The sequence below is a fragment of the Cotesia glomerata genome, linkage group LG4, assembly GCF_020080835.1.
Source record: "Cotesia glomerata isolate CgM1 linkage group LG4, MPM_Cglom_v2.3, whole genome shotgun sequence".
Lineage (NCBI taxonomy): Eukaryota > Metazoa > Arthropoda > Insecta > Hymenoptera > Braconidae > Cotesia > Cotesia glomerata.
The window spans coordinates 18,246,604-18,261,045 of record NC_058161.1 but is presented as its reverse complement, the minus strand read 5'-3'; the positions used below and the strand labels follow the sequence as shown (position 1 = coordinate 18,261,045).

General features: G+C 25.3%; 1 protein-coding gene across 1 annotated transcript; it reads right to left on the bottom strand.

Annotated features, from left to right (window-relative positions):
• Positions 1–543: 543 nt before the first annotated feature.
• LOC123262885 lies at positions 544–7,584 on the bottom strand. Its single transcript, XM_044725367.1, has 11 exons — positions 7,446–7,584; positions 7,098–7,315; positions 5,010–5,105; positions 4,833–4,929; positions 4,654–4,762; positions 4,458–4,578; positions 4,211–4,380; positions 1,454–1,494; positions 1,240–1,375; positions 764–898; positions 544–666 (listed from the first exon to the last, which is right to left on the bottom strand). The coding sequence occupies exons 1-11, from the start codon at positions 7,564–7,566 to the stop codon at positions 600–602; spliced, it is 1,311 nt and encodes a 436-aa protein (XP_044581302.1). The 5' UTR covers positions 7,567–7,584; the 3' UTR covers positions 544–599.
• Positions 7,585–14,442: the final 6,858 nt, after the last annotated feature.

Here is a 14,442-nt window from a genome sequence, read left to right as displayed (position 1 = left end):
ATATATTTTATATATATGATATATGTGAAATATATAAAATTTATAAAAAATTGATGTGGGTACTCAAATGAAAGGTCTCGATGAGTGTAAGATCAAAATGAGCTTATATCTTTAAAAATGTCAATAATTAAGAAATTACATTTTAATTTGTCTACTGATGATATTTTCTACGATATAAGCTCATTCTGATATTATACTCATCGAGACCTTTCATTTGAATATCCACATGATTTTTTCATATATTTTATATATATGATATTTATGAAATATATAAAATATATGAAAAATTCATGTGGGTACTTAAATGAAAGGTCTCGATAAGTGTAACATCAGAATGAGCTTATATTTTAAAAAATGTCAATAATTAAAAAATGACATGGTATTTTATCTACTGATGATATTATTAACGATATAACTGGAGAGAGCACCATTAAAGGAAATGACAGTAATAACAAGACCTATCATAAAAGATAGTGTTAATTTTCACATAATATATTTTACAAAGTACTTATAAAAAAACAATAAATGATAAATTTGTGGCATTTTTAGTGAGATTTGTGGCATCTATTAATGAGATTTGACGATGAAGATTTGTTTAATTACCAAAGCTTCGAATTGAGTGCTCTAAAATTTTTTCTTGTTGAAAATCCTGATGATTGATTGAGGCTGTAAATTTTTAGAAAAAATTTTAGTTTGTTTGACTAATTTCAGTAGCTTAGCTGATAGATATCTAGACATTCTTTATTACAGAGATATTAGATACCTGAAGTACAGAGACATGTCATCAATGTTACATGCCGACCAATCCAACGGCCAGTTATCAGGTCGCACAAATTTGTTCATGATCCCGTTGCAGTTATTGAAAGCGTACCAACGAGTATTGTAAGAGCTTCCTAATCTGATAATCAAACGTGACGCAAATCAAATTAATGTGTTGCTTGATGATACATGGAAAAAAGAAAAATAGAAAAATTACATTACATAATGTAACGTGGTGCTTCGCGATGAAAACTGGAAAAATTACAGTTTCAGATTGTAGTTATTACAGATTTTTTAAGAATTACATTGTAAAATGTAAATATTACTTTGAAAATTAACATTTAAAGTTTAAATTCAGAAAAATTTTATTTCGAACTGTAACTTTTCTAGTTTTAATTACGACGGGACACATTACTATTTATAATGTAATTTTTCGAGTTTTCTTTTTTTTGTGTAGCTTTATCTAATGATAATACTCACATGTGAGCGATTTCCCGAGCGACTACCGCATAATTGCCCTGAAAACTGGGATGTCGAACTACACCGACGATAGGTATGGGGTCATTTTTTTCGGCATTTTTCCCTCTGTTGTAAATCACGCTTTGATCCGAGACACCTGCAGGAAAAAGTAAGCTACAACTATGGGTTTCAACAAAAATTGGGAATTCGTTATGGCAGTAGTAGTTGTACTAACCGTAATATTGACAATTGTAATCTGCATCACAGATTGGTTGACTGAAAAATTGAAAAAGTGTTAGAGTTATAATCATTGTAATTAGGGTCAAAATTTTTGCCGTAATTTTGAAGTAAAAGGTTCAAATTTTTGATATTACAGCGAAAATATTGGTCCTTTAAAAATTTTTAAAATAATATTTATGAAATATATAAAATATATAAAAAATTCGTGTGGGTAATCAAATGAAAGGTCTTGATGAGTATAACGTCAAGATGAGTTTATATTTTTAAAAATATCATCAGTGGACAAAATACAATGTAATTTCTAAATTATTGACATTTTTAAAGATATAAGCTCATCTTGATGTTACGCTCATCGAGACCTTTCATTTGAGTAGGCACACGATTTTTTTCATATATTTTATATATATGATATTTCTCATATTTGGAAAATATATAAAAAATTCATGTGGGTATTTAAATGAAAGGTCTCGATGAGTATAACGTCAGGATGAGTTTAAATCATTAAAAATATCATCAGTGGACAAAATACCATGTCTTTTCTTATTTGTAGACATTTTTAAAGATATAAGCTCATCCTGATGTTACGCTCATCGAGACCGTTTATTTGAGTATGCACATGATTTTTTTATATATTTCATATATATAGTATTTGAGAAATATATAAAATATATGAAAAATTCGTGTTGGTATTCAAATAAAAGGTCTCGATGAGTATAATATTAGGATGAGCTTACACGAAAAAAAGTAAACTGTAATAAATAACAGTCGATTTATAATAAGTAATGATCAACTGCTAAAAATTACCATTTCAAACAGTAAAATCGTAATTTTACTATTCACTTTATAATATTTACCATTTAAACGTTACAATTTACTCTTTATATGGAAGAAAATACTATTTCAAACAGTAATATTCGCTATGTAAATGTCTAAAATGTTAAAGTATAATAATTAAGGATTCAGACTTTGATATTTATCATTTCGTACCTAAAAAATGATTTTATGATATGTAAAAAGTATAAGATGAAGTTAGTAAATTTCTAATACAAGCAGCGTCAATATTTATAAAGTAAAATGGTAAATTTTAAGCGCAACGCTAAAAATCAAACTGTAATTATTGACTTGCTTGGACTGGTGAAACGTATATTTTAAAAGTACAATTTTTACTGTTTCAAATGTTAAATTCTCCCAGTGTGAGAGCCCCTTCTCTTTCATCTGAGTTCCCCTTCTCCTTATAGTATGGACTATTTATTGAAATGGCAATTTTTACTGTTTAAAACTGCAATTTTTTATGATGAAAGAGTCGTTATTTACTATAGTGACAGTTACTAATTACTTATTTTGAATATTAAATTATAAATTGTGGCTTTTATACTTTCTACATTAAGTTCTGTAATATTTATATTTTTTCCACCCCGATGTCCGCTTTACTATTTGAAACTATTTTATTTTATTTTATTTTATTTTATTGAATAATAAACCCAACAGTTTAAACCATTAACAGGGTTACATGAATATAGACTTATAATTAATTTACAATAATGATTAAAGTATGACAAGATAACCAAATTTAAATTATATTTAAATTATATACTAATATAAAGTAAAAGTAATGGGAAAGTAAAGTAATACAGGTGTAATTATATGATATGATAACTTGGAGAATCAATGAAATATAAAAATTAACCGGAATCCGAGTGAATATTACAGTTTACTTTTTTCCGTGTATATCTTGAATTATATGCTTTTATCTATATGAACACGGAAAAAAGTAAACTGTAATATTCACTCGGATTCCGGTTAATTTTTATAATTTCAAACAGTAAAGCGGACATCGGGGTGGCAAAAATATAAATATTACAGAACTTAATGTAGAAAGTATAAAAGCCACAATTTATAATTTAATATTCAAAATAAGTGATTAGTATCTGTCACTATAGTAAATAACGACTCTTTCATCCTAAAAAATTACAGTTTCAAACAGTAAAAATTGCCATTTCAATATATAGTCCATATTATGAGGAGAAGAGGAACTCAGATGAAAGACAAGGGGGTCTCACTCTGGGAGAATTTAACATTTGAAACAGTAAAAATTATACTTTTAAAATATACATTTTACCAGTCCAAGTAAGTCAATAATTACAGTTTGATTTTTAGCGTTGCGTTTAAAATTTACCATTTTACTTTGTAAATATTGACGTTGCTTGTATTAGAAATTTACTAACTTTATTTTATGCTTTTTATATATCATAAGATCATTTTTTAGGTACGAAATGATAAATATCAAAGTCTTAATTCTTAATTATTATACTTTAACATTTTAGACATTTACATAGCGAATATTACTGTTTGAAATAGTATTTTCTTCCATGTAAAGAGTAAATTGTAACGTTTAAATGATAAATATTATATAGTGAATAGTAAAATCACGATTTTACTGTTTGAAATGGTAATTTTTAGCAGTTGATCATTACTTATTATAAATTGATTATTATTTATTACAGTTTACTTTTTTCCGTGAACAAGTCATAAAAATCATAAGAAACTTTTTTTTTTTTTAAATTAAAGTTTGAACAAATTTTGTTAGAAAAACATTTTTATAGGACCAATATTTTCATCATAATATTAAAAATTTGAACTGTTTATTTAAAATTGTTATTTTGAATTTGCGGCAAATATTTTGGCGCTAATTATAATTGCGGTTTAAAATCAAGTAAATAGTAATTGTATGAATTTGATAAAATTTATTTACCCTGTCATTCCAATGATAACATCGAACAAACTGTTCGGAAATACTTTAGCTTCTTCATTTAAAAAGTGCTTTCTGAAATTTTCATTTGCTGAATTCAATTTAATATAGGTCTCATCATAGCCTGGAAACTGCGTTTTTGAGTTTGAGAAATAAGGTGTTGAGAATTCGGTCTGAAATTGAAATATCACACAATGTTATGATGATAATCGAATTATATCATCGGGATTTTAATTGATAAAATAATTACATTTGGATAAATTATACCCGATACAGCGACTTTGATTTTTGGAGATGTAAATGGCTGAAACAGCATATTGACCGCATTGTAATAAACTAATAAGCTGCTAACTACTTGAGCTACTTCTTGTCTGTAGTATAAAATTTAAGTAGTTAAATTAAATTGATCATTTTTTTTTTTAAGTAAATAAATAAAATATTCTTACTGAGCTGAAGTCCAATCTAGAGCGACTAAAACTTTAACTATTATTTCTTCTTCGGGTGAACTCAAATTATGCTTTGCAAATCTGTCATTTTTTTTGTACTTCTTATACTCTAAAATCAAAATAGCTCATAAATTAATACATAGATTTATAGATGTACTTATTGAAAAAGTGTTAATTACCGTCGTTCTCGAATTCATCTATAGGATATGTCACTTTTAACAGGAAGTAATTTTTGTCTTCTGTTTGGCGTAAAATGTAATTGCCGATAAAACCCTCCTAAATAGATTATTTATTATTTTTTTTTTTTAATTAAATTTATATTTATATTAAAAAATATTTGACTTTAAGTGTCTTACCAATATTACATTATTTTCACCGTGCCAAAATATTGTAATCGCTGCTTTATTGTCATAATCTTGGAACATTACAACTTCTCTTAAGTTATCGAAGATCTATAACAGATTTATATTATTAGTAGGGGCAAAATTTTTGCCGCAATTTTGAAATAAAAGGTTCAAATTTTTAATATTACGGTGAAAATATTGGTCCTATAAAATTTTTTTTCAATCAAAAATTGTTCAAAATTTAATTTTATAAAAAAAATATTTCTTATGATTTTTATAACTTTTTCATATATTTTATATATTTCATAAACATTATATATATGAAATATGTAAAAAAATCATGTGCGTACTCAAATGAAAGGTCTCGATGAGCGTAACATCAGAATGAGCTAATATCTTTAAAAATATAATCAGTTGACGAAATACGATGTAATTTCTTAATTTTTGAAGATATAAGCTCATCTTGATGTTACGCTTATCGAGACCTTTTATTTGAGTACGCACATGATTTTTTTTCATATATTTTATATATATGATATTTCTCATATTTGTGAAATATGTAAAATATATGAAAAAATCATGTGGGTATTCAAATGAAAGGTATCGATGAGTATAACGTCAAAATGAGCTTATATCGTCAAAAATACCATCAGTGGACAAAATACATTTTAATTTCTTAATTTTTGACATTTTTGAAGATATAAGCTCATCTTGATGTTACGCTTATTGAGACCTTTTATTTGAGTACGCACATGATTTTTTTTCATATTTTTTGTATATATGATATTTCTCATATTTGTGAAATATGTAAAATATATGAAAAAATCATGTGGGTATTCAAATGAAAGGTCTCGATGAGTATAACATCAAAATGAGCTTATATCGTCAAAAATATCATCAGTGGACAGAATACAATGTATTTTCTTAATTTTTGACATTTTTGAAGATATAAGCTCATCTTGATGTTACGCTTATCGAGACCTTTTATTTGAGTACGCATATGATTTTTTTTCATATTTTTTGTATATATGATATTTCTCATATTTGTGAAATATGTACAATATATGAAAAAATCATGTGGGTATTCAAATGAAAGGTCTCGATGAGTATAACATCAAAATGAGCTTATATCATCAAAAATATCATCAGTGGACAAAATACAATGTAATTTCTTAATTTTTGACATTTTTGAAGATATAAGTTCATCTTGATGTTACGCTTATCGAGACCTTTCATTTGAGTACGCACACAATTTTTTTCATATATTTTGTATATATGATATTTCTCATATTTGTGAAATATGTACAATATATGAAAAAATCTTGTGGGTATTCAAATGAAAGGTCTCGATGAGTATAACATCAAAATGAGCTTATATCGTCAAAAATATCATCAGTGGACAAAATACAATGTAATTTCTTAATTTTTGACATTTTTGAAGATATAAGCTCATCTTGATGTTACGCTTGTCGAGACCTTTTATTTGAGTACGCACATGATTTTTTTTCATATTTTTTATATATATGATATTTCTCATATTTGTGAAATATGTAAAATATATGAAAAAATCATGTGGGTATTCAAATGAAAGGTATCGATGAGTATAACGTCAAAATGAGCTTATATCGTTAAAAATATCATCAGTGGACAAAATAAAACGTAATTTCTCAATCATTGATATTTTTAAACATACACTGATAAAAAAATTAACTTGACTCAAGAGCCAAATTCTTGAACCAAGAATACCATTTTGAAGAAACTGATTTTTTTGAGTCAAGAAAATATTTTTGATTTAAGTAAATGTTTCTTGTCTCAAGAATTTATTCTCTTGACTCAAGAAAATCATTTTCTTCAAAATGGTATTCTTGGTTCAAGATTTTGGCTATTGAATCAAGCTAATTTTTTTATCAGTGTACAATCATCCTGATGTTACGCTCATTGAGATATTTCGTTTCATAAAATTAAATTTTGAACAACTTTTATTTGAAAAAAATTTTAATCGGACCAATATTCTTATCTTAATATCAAAATTTTGAACTATTTATTTAAAATTAAAAAAAATTTATTTAAAAAGTCGTGACAAAATTAAAGTATAGTTACCGTGTCAATTCTGAACTTCTCATAAGTTGTAGTGCAATCAACTGTACCATTGTTATTACCAAAATATATAGGAGTATTTTTGGTAGCGATATTGTCAACCTTGTGAAGATTTAAATATATTGACGGCTCATTGCGTATTTCTATTGCTAGCGGCCATTGGTTGTATTTTTCCATGTATTTTGAAAAGAAACGTAATTTGGCGAGCTTGCATTCCTCCACTTTAATTGTTCAGTTAAAAAAAAATTTATAAGCAAATTAATTGTGGATTAAACAGGAAAAAAATTCACTTCTAAAGAGAGTTTTATTGGTCTTTAATTAATAAAATTAAAAAAAATATTTTTTAATTACCAATTAAATCGTGTTGTGTCCCATAGTATTCATAAAAATCGTTACAACCTATTTTAGGTTTTTCTGCACCCGATACATTGATATTAATCGATGTGAATAACAACACAAATAAAAAGATCATCTTCACTTTTCAATTCAACAAAAAGTACCCAGAACTAAATAATTGACTTGGTTTCTCTCGTAAGAATAATAGTTAACTCTCTGATTTCTTATATCATTGTACACCTGATATAAATCGTCAAATCTGATAATCAAGAACTGAAAGTGGAGCGTTATATTTTTCTATTTGATAACTAGAAAGAGTCTACAAAGTTTTTTATCTCTCAAAACATTTTAGGTCAAACACTGAGCCCAAATTACGGTCAATGTGTGGAAATTGTTAGAGCTAAGATAATAGATTTAATAGCCGATCAAATAAATTGAGAAATCTGACGGTGGTTTGTTATCATTAAACGCACGGCGTTGTTAATGATGACACACTCTTGATAAATTAATAATAAAATTACAAAGAATGAGAGTTTTATAGGTCATTACACTGAAAACACAGTTTAATGGAAGAAAACTCATTGATGTATTTATCTCGATAAAAAAAATTTTATTTTTTAAGGCTATAAATATATTAAATATATAAAAAGAATATTTTAAAGTTTGCTAAATTCAAATGTGCATAACTTAAGCAGTCATTTTATTTGTAAATTTTTTAAAGTATATCAAATCTACAAATTTTCATCAGGTACGTAGTAGCCTGTCGGATCTGACTCTTGCTTACCAAAGCATTGGACCGGGTTCGAATCCGGCGTACGACAATAAAGATTTTTAATATTGAAGTGTATTATTCTGCTCAGCACAAAAAATTAAAAAACGAGTTCAATCACAAACTCATGATTTTAGTAATTTATGTGACTTTAAACAAAAAAAAATTTTCATCATTAAGATTTATACTCCCGAGAAAAAATATTTATATATATTTATATATAAATTGGTTAGACATGATTATATATGAAAAATGGCCAAATATAATCATATCTAATTATATATGTATAATTATATATAACTATATATAATTATATATAACAATATTTAATTATGTATATTTATTACATCTAATTAATTATTGGGTTAATTTTATGGATAGAGTATTTAATTGTAAGTTTTTGTGATAACCAAAAAAAAATTTTTTTTTCAAAAAAAAAATTTTGATGTATGTTAATTATATATAAGCATGTATAATTATATATAATTATATATGGGACTATATACAATCTTGCATGGCTGTATATTGCTCCATATATAGTCATATATAATTATATATGATTATATATGACCTCATATACAATTCCATATATAATCATGTATGATTATATATAACTATAAATAATTATATAATCCTGCATGGTTGTATATTGCTCCATATATAGTCATATATAATTATATATGATTATATGTAACCTCATATACAATTCCATCTATAATCATGTATGATTATATATAATTCTATATACTTATATATAATTGTATATATTTATATATAATTGTATATGAAACTATATATAATCCTGCATGGTTGTATATTGCTCCATATATAGTCATATATAATTATATATGATTATATATAACCTCATATACAATTCCATATATAATCATGTATGATTATATATAATTCTATATACTTACATATAATTGTATATGAAACTATATATAATCCTGCATGGTTGTATATTGCTCCATATATAGTCATATATAATTATATGTGATTATATGTAACCTCATATACAATTCCATATATAATCATGTATGATTATATATAAATGTATATAATTATATATGTGATTCCATATATAATCATATATGATTATATACAATTATATATGATTATGTAAAAACATTTTTACTCGGGCTACGTTCAATTTTTCGATAATTTTATAGGTCAAACGTCAATAAAAAAAATCAATTATCTTTATTGGCACTATAAGAAGAAATTGCAAAGATTAGTATAATAATTAATTAATTTAAAAAATTATAAGAAAATTTATTTTATTTACTATTCAATTTAAAAGTTCATTTAAATTTTTTCGAGAATCGTTACTTACTTTTATACGAATTCAACGCCCTCTTCCGTTTCAAATAAGTTATAAGAAGGAAGACTAGGGAACTGTATCACCAGCGAATAGCAAGCTAAACCTAACAATGTAATATTGTATTATTAGTAGGTATATCTGCTGTCTTCTATAAGCTCCTAATTTTGAATGAAAATGTCATATATCGACGGTCTAATTAGCAATTTGTCTAACTCCTTATTTTTTAGCGGGTGATTTTTTAACAATTTGATGCAGTAATAATTGAATTATAAATTATTTGAATGATTCAAACCTAAATATATATTTATTAGACATTAATGATATTAAATGGCTTTTTAAAGTGATAATAAATTTGAACTAATTGTTTTTTTCGTACAAATATAAGATTTTCTAAAATGAAGTTAGACAATTTGCTAATTAGAACGTCGATATGGTGACTCAAGAGAACATAATTAAATTATCTAAAATTTTAAAATTAATTAATTAATTGGTAGTGAAAACGAACTCTTAACTATATTTGTCTTCATATGCCAATTAATGAATTACAATAATTTTTTCAACCGAATATTTCAATTAATCTATTAGAAACTATTTTTAATGTGTTGATTAATAATTTTTCTTCGTATTAGAATGCTTTGTATATCATTTTTATAAATATTATTGAATATAGACAAGATTTAAAGTAGAATTGACTATTTAGTTTTTTAAGTGCTAGCAGAGTAAAAAAAAATTAGGAAAACGGTTGACCCTAAAGGCCATCCCTGCAACTTCCCGCTAATTCTGTTAATACCTGGCCGCTTTTTTGAGCTCTTCGAGCTCAAAAGTACAATCTGTGTGTTGTTTTAAGCTTTCCGAGCTCAAAAAGATACCTTTTCTATGCTTTTGAGCTCTTTGAGCTCAAAAGTCTGATAGAAGTTTCATAGAACACTATTTTTTTAATGTTCATACCGCAATAACTTTTGAATGAATGAACCGATTTTTACGCGGTTGGCGGCATTCTACATAGTTTTTTAAGCCTTATAAATAATTTCTAAGTTTTAATTGGTCAAACTAGAAATTTCGGAGTAACTCTGAAAAAACACTTTTTTCTGTTTTCTTTCGTTCACGATATCTCTCGAACGAATCAACCGATTTTGACCGGATTGGCGGCGATCGACGTGGTTTTTCAAGGTTGAGAGCTGATTAGTTTTCGGAATCGATCGGTTGAGCCGTTTAAAAGTTATCCCAAAAAAACCACTTCAGAAAAAAAATTTTTTTCCTACTTTTTTTTAGATTTCTCCAAATTTCTCAAAATCTATCGGTCCGAATCGGTTTAAATTAACAGGAAATCTAAGTTTGGTCAAGCCCTTTCGAATGGCACCAACCGCGATGAAATCGGTTTAACCGTTCAAAAGTTATAAGAGGTTTACATACTTACACACACACACACACACACACACACATACATACAGACATAGTGACACCCTCGCGGGAATAGTCAGGAAAGCTTCCTAGGACCTCAAAACGTCGAGATCTGATGAAAACTCGATTTTCGAAAAACGGGGTAAAACCAATAACTTCCCGATTTTTGAAAATTTTCAATTTTCTTAGCGGGAAGTTAAAAATATAATATAAAAGTAAAATAATAATAAAAAACAAAATTGTGAATAAAAATGATTTATCTCCCGTGTGAAAAAAAAATCGTCTTAAAATTGTCTTAAAATTGTCGTTCGTTTAAGATCTTAAACGTGACACAAACCAAGACAATTTTAAGACTCTTATAAGACGCCAAAAAAAAAATTCCGAGAGTAGATTTTTGAAATTTTGGTTCTCGAATTTTTTGTGAAAATTAATTTTTAGACGATTTTATGACTTTCTAACCGCAATATTTTTGAGTAAGATGTTTTTAAATTGAATTTAAAATTGTTAAAAAATTATCAACCGACAATTTTAAGACTTTTTTAAGACTTCTTAATAATTTTGCGTCTTTGAATAGTCTTTAAAAAATCTTAAAATAGTCTCAAAAAAATCTTAAAATAGTCTTAAAAAAATCTTAAAATCGTCTTGAAAAAATCTTAAAATAGTCTTAAAAAAATTATAAAAAATTTCCAGGCTTTTTTAAGATGATATCACAATGACAGCTCCGGAAAATTATTATGGAGCGTTTTTAAATTGTCTTAAAATGATCTTAAATTAGTCTTAAAAATAAATTTAGAGACTATTTTAAGATGAGCTAACAGCGACAGAGCCCCGGAACATTAAAACGGAACGTCTTAAAAAAGTCTTAAAATTGCCGGATGATAATTTTTTAACAATTTAAAAACATCTTACTCAAAAATATTGCGGTTAGAAAGTCATAAAATGGTCTAAAAAATGTATAAAAATTAATTTTCACCGCAAATTCGAGAACCAGAATTTTAAAAATCTGCTCTCGGATTTAATTTTTTTCGCGTCTTAAGAGTCTTAAAATAGTCTTGGTTTGTGTCACGTTTAAGATCTTAAACGAACGGCAATTTTAAGACAATTTTTTTTTACACGGGCTACTAAGTAATAAAATTTTCTCACTATTTTTTTTTTTTTTGAGAAAATTAATTTACTGTTTTTTATTGTTTTAAGTTTACTAAATTACTTTAGCGTAATAAATTATTTTTGTAAAAAATTATTATCTTAATTAAAGAACCTTTATTAAATAAATAAATAAATAAAAAAAAAAGTAAAAATCAAGAATGAAAAATTTACTTCTAAGAAATTTTTGATTAAAAAAAATTATTTTTTATATCATTAATTTTTTAATTACTTAAAATTAATTTTTAAAAATATTAAATAAAAAATGTTAATTATTAAATAAATAATTAAAAGCAGGTAAATATTTTTTAAATTGTTTTTATTACGAGAATTCGTTTGTGTGAGCACACATTTATATCAAGTTTATATTACATATGTATAAATTTTATGTCAGTATTAATATTAATATTATCAATATTAATAGCCAATTACTGCTATTTATAATAATCATAATAATTATAATAATAATAGTAATTATAAACAAAGTCACTCGTTTTATAATTATCGTTTATTGGCTTGGCTGTAAAACAGTTTCACTTATAAATTATCAATAATAATAATAATAATAATAATAATGATAATGATAATAATGCCTAAGGTAATATATTACAAAAGTTACACACTAAGCGCACAATTAATTTCGCAATCAATAATTAATAATTAATAATTACTATTTTCGTCGTATAATAACCAGCAGGACGGGATATAAGCATAATTATATTTTTAAAAAATTCGTAAATATTAATTATTAATTACCGTCATTCATAATTATTATAATATAAATATTTTAAATATAAATTTTGTGTTTATATAAAAAAAATCCAAATAAATAAAAGCCAAATACAATTTTTAAATATTTATTTCAAAATAATTTTATTCCGGCTTATTCGTTGATTAATAAATTTTTTTAATTTTTTTTAAATTTATTTTATGGACTAGAGATTTCACTACATGCTCATTATTGTTATTGCGTGCTTACATTTAATGTATCAATATATATATATATATATGCTTAAATATATATTTATATGAATTTATAAATAAACGCGACTTAACCTATTATGTTTCCATTTTTTTGTCAATTTAATATTTTATCCGTGCGTCTGTCTAAAATCAAGGCACCAATTTATTAAGGAGGTTCGAGCGTAACTTATGAGTCAAAATAATGTTTAAATTTTTTTTTACTTTCAGTCTTCCCAATATTCGTCAAAATTCTTTATTTTAATTTAAAATAATTTGAACAATTTAATAATTGATGATTTTTACTTATTTAATAAAATAAAGTAATAAAATAACTTTCGCATTTATTAATTGCCGGATTAAATAAACAGATTTGGCAACAGCGCGTTTGATTATACCCATTACAGAGACGTGGATGAGTGTGTGAGTTAAATATTTCTCTCTCTGTAACTATATTTCTATCTTTTTCTTTTTTCTCAGCTGTTGACGCGACGTTGCCAAATCTTTATCCGAATTAATAGCTGACGATAAACGAGTCAAAAACTTTAAATTAAACTTCAAATATTTCTAAAATTATATCGGTAATGTATTATTATTAAATTTTTTTTATATTTTACAATAATCCAAGTTTCTTGTGTATAGTTTTTTATTCGTTAAAGTTGGGAGGTTAATATTGAAAAAAATAATTAAAGTCTCGACTAAAGTTTGTCCGCCATAAGAGCCCGTGTATAAGGAGATAAAAAATGTGATTTTTGAAATTTAATATCTAAGTAACTAAACGGTGAATCTTTTTTAAATTTTGTGATTAGATAAATCACGTATTTATTTATACGTATACTTAATTTCAAAGCTCAAAGTTGGAAATTATTTTTCACATTAGATTCGCTCGAACCTCCTTGCAACAAAAAAAAAAATAATTTTTTTTTTAATTTTTCCTCACAGTGAGGAAAAATATCTTATCTATTGCAGGTTATGTTAAAAATGTCTTTGGTATTTCTTGTTTATTATTTTGAAAAACTGAAAAAAAAATTAATGCTGTCGCGTGAAATTATGAAGTAAAAAATGAAAAATAAAAAAAAATACGATTAAAAAACTAAAGAAAAAAAATGATAAATATTTTGGCATAAATCGTTGTTACTATCTAGTTAATAATTATTAATATAAATTGTTTATTTTCATTCTTTGTTAATATTTTAAATATTTAAGTTATTATTTTGTTTATTATTATTTCCCGCCAGTTCAGAGCCCAAGACTCAGTCTCTCACATTCTCTCTCGCGATTATACAACAAAAAAATATACGATATAAATCGCGTTGATATGCGAAATTTTTGATTTAACTAACGGCATTTGATTATATTTAAAAGATTACATTCGTCAAAACTTGTATTATTTTTTATCTGCGCTTAAAACCCTA

Bases quoted from the DNA above. Each gene is read 5' to 3' on its own strand.
- LOC123262885 (XM_044725367.1), bottom strand. From the start codon at position 7,566: ATGATCTTTTTATTTGTGTTGTTATTCACATCGATTAATATCAATGTA. The intron at 1,376-1,453 runs GTTAGTACAACT...TTTTTCCTGCAG, and splicing joins TTACAATTGTCAATATTACG to GTGTCTCGGATCAAAGCGTG. The intron at 899-1,239 runs GTGAGTATTATC...TTTGATTATCAG, and splicing joins GCTCGGGAAATCGCTCACAT to ATTAGGAAGCTCTTACAATA.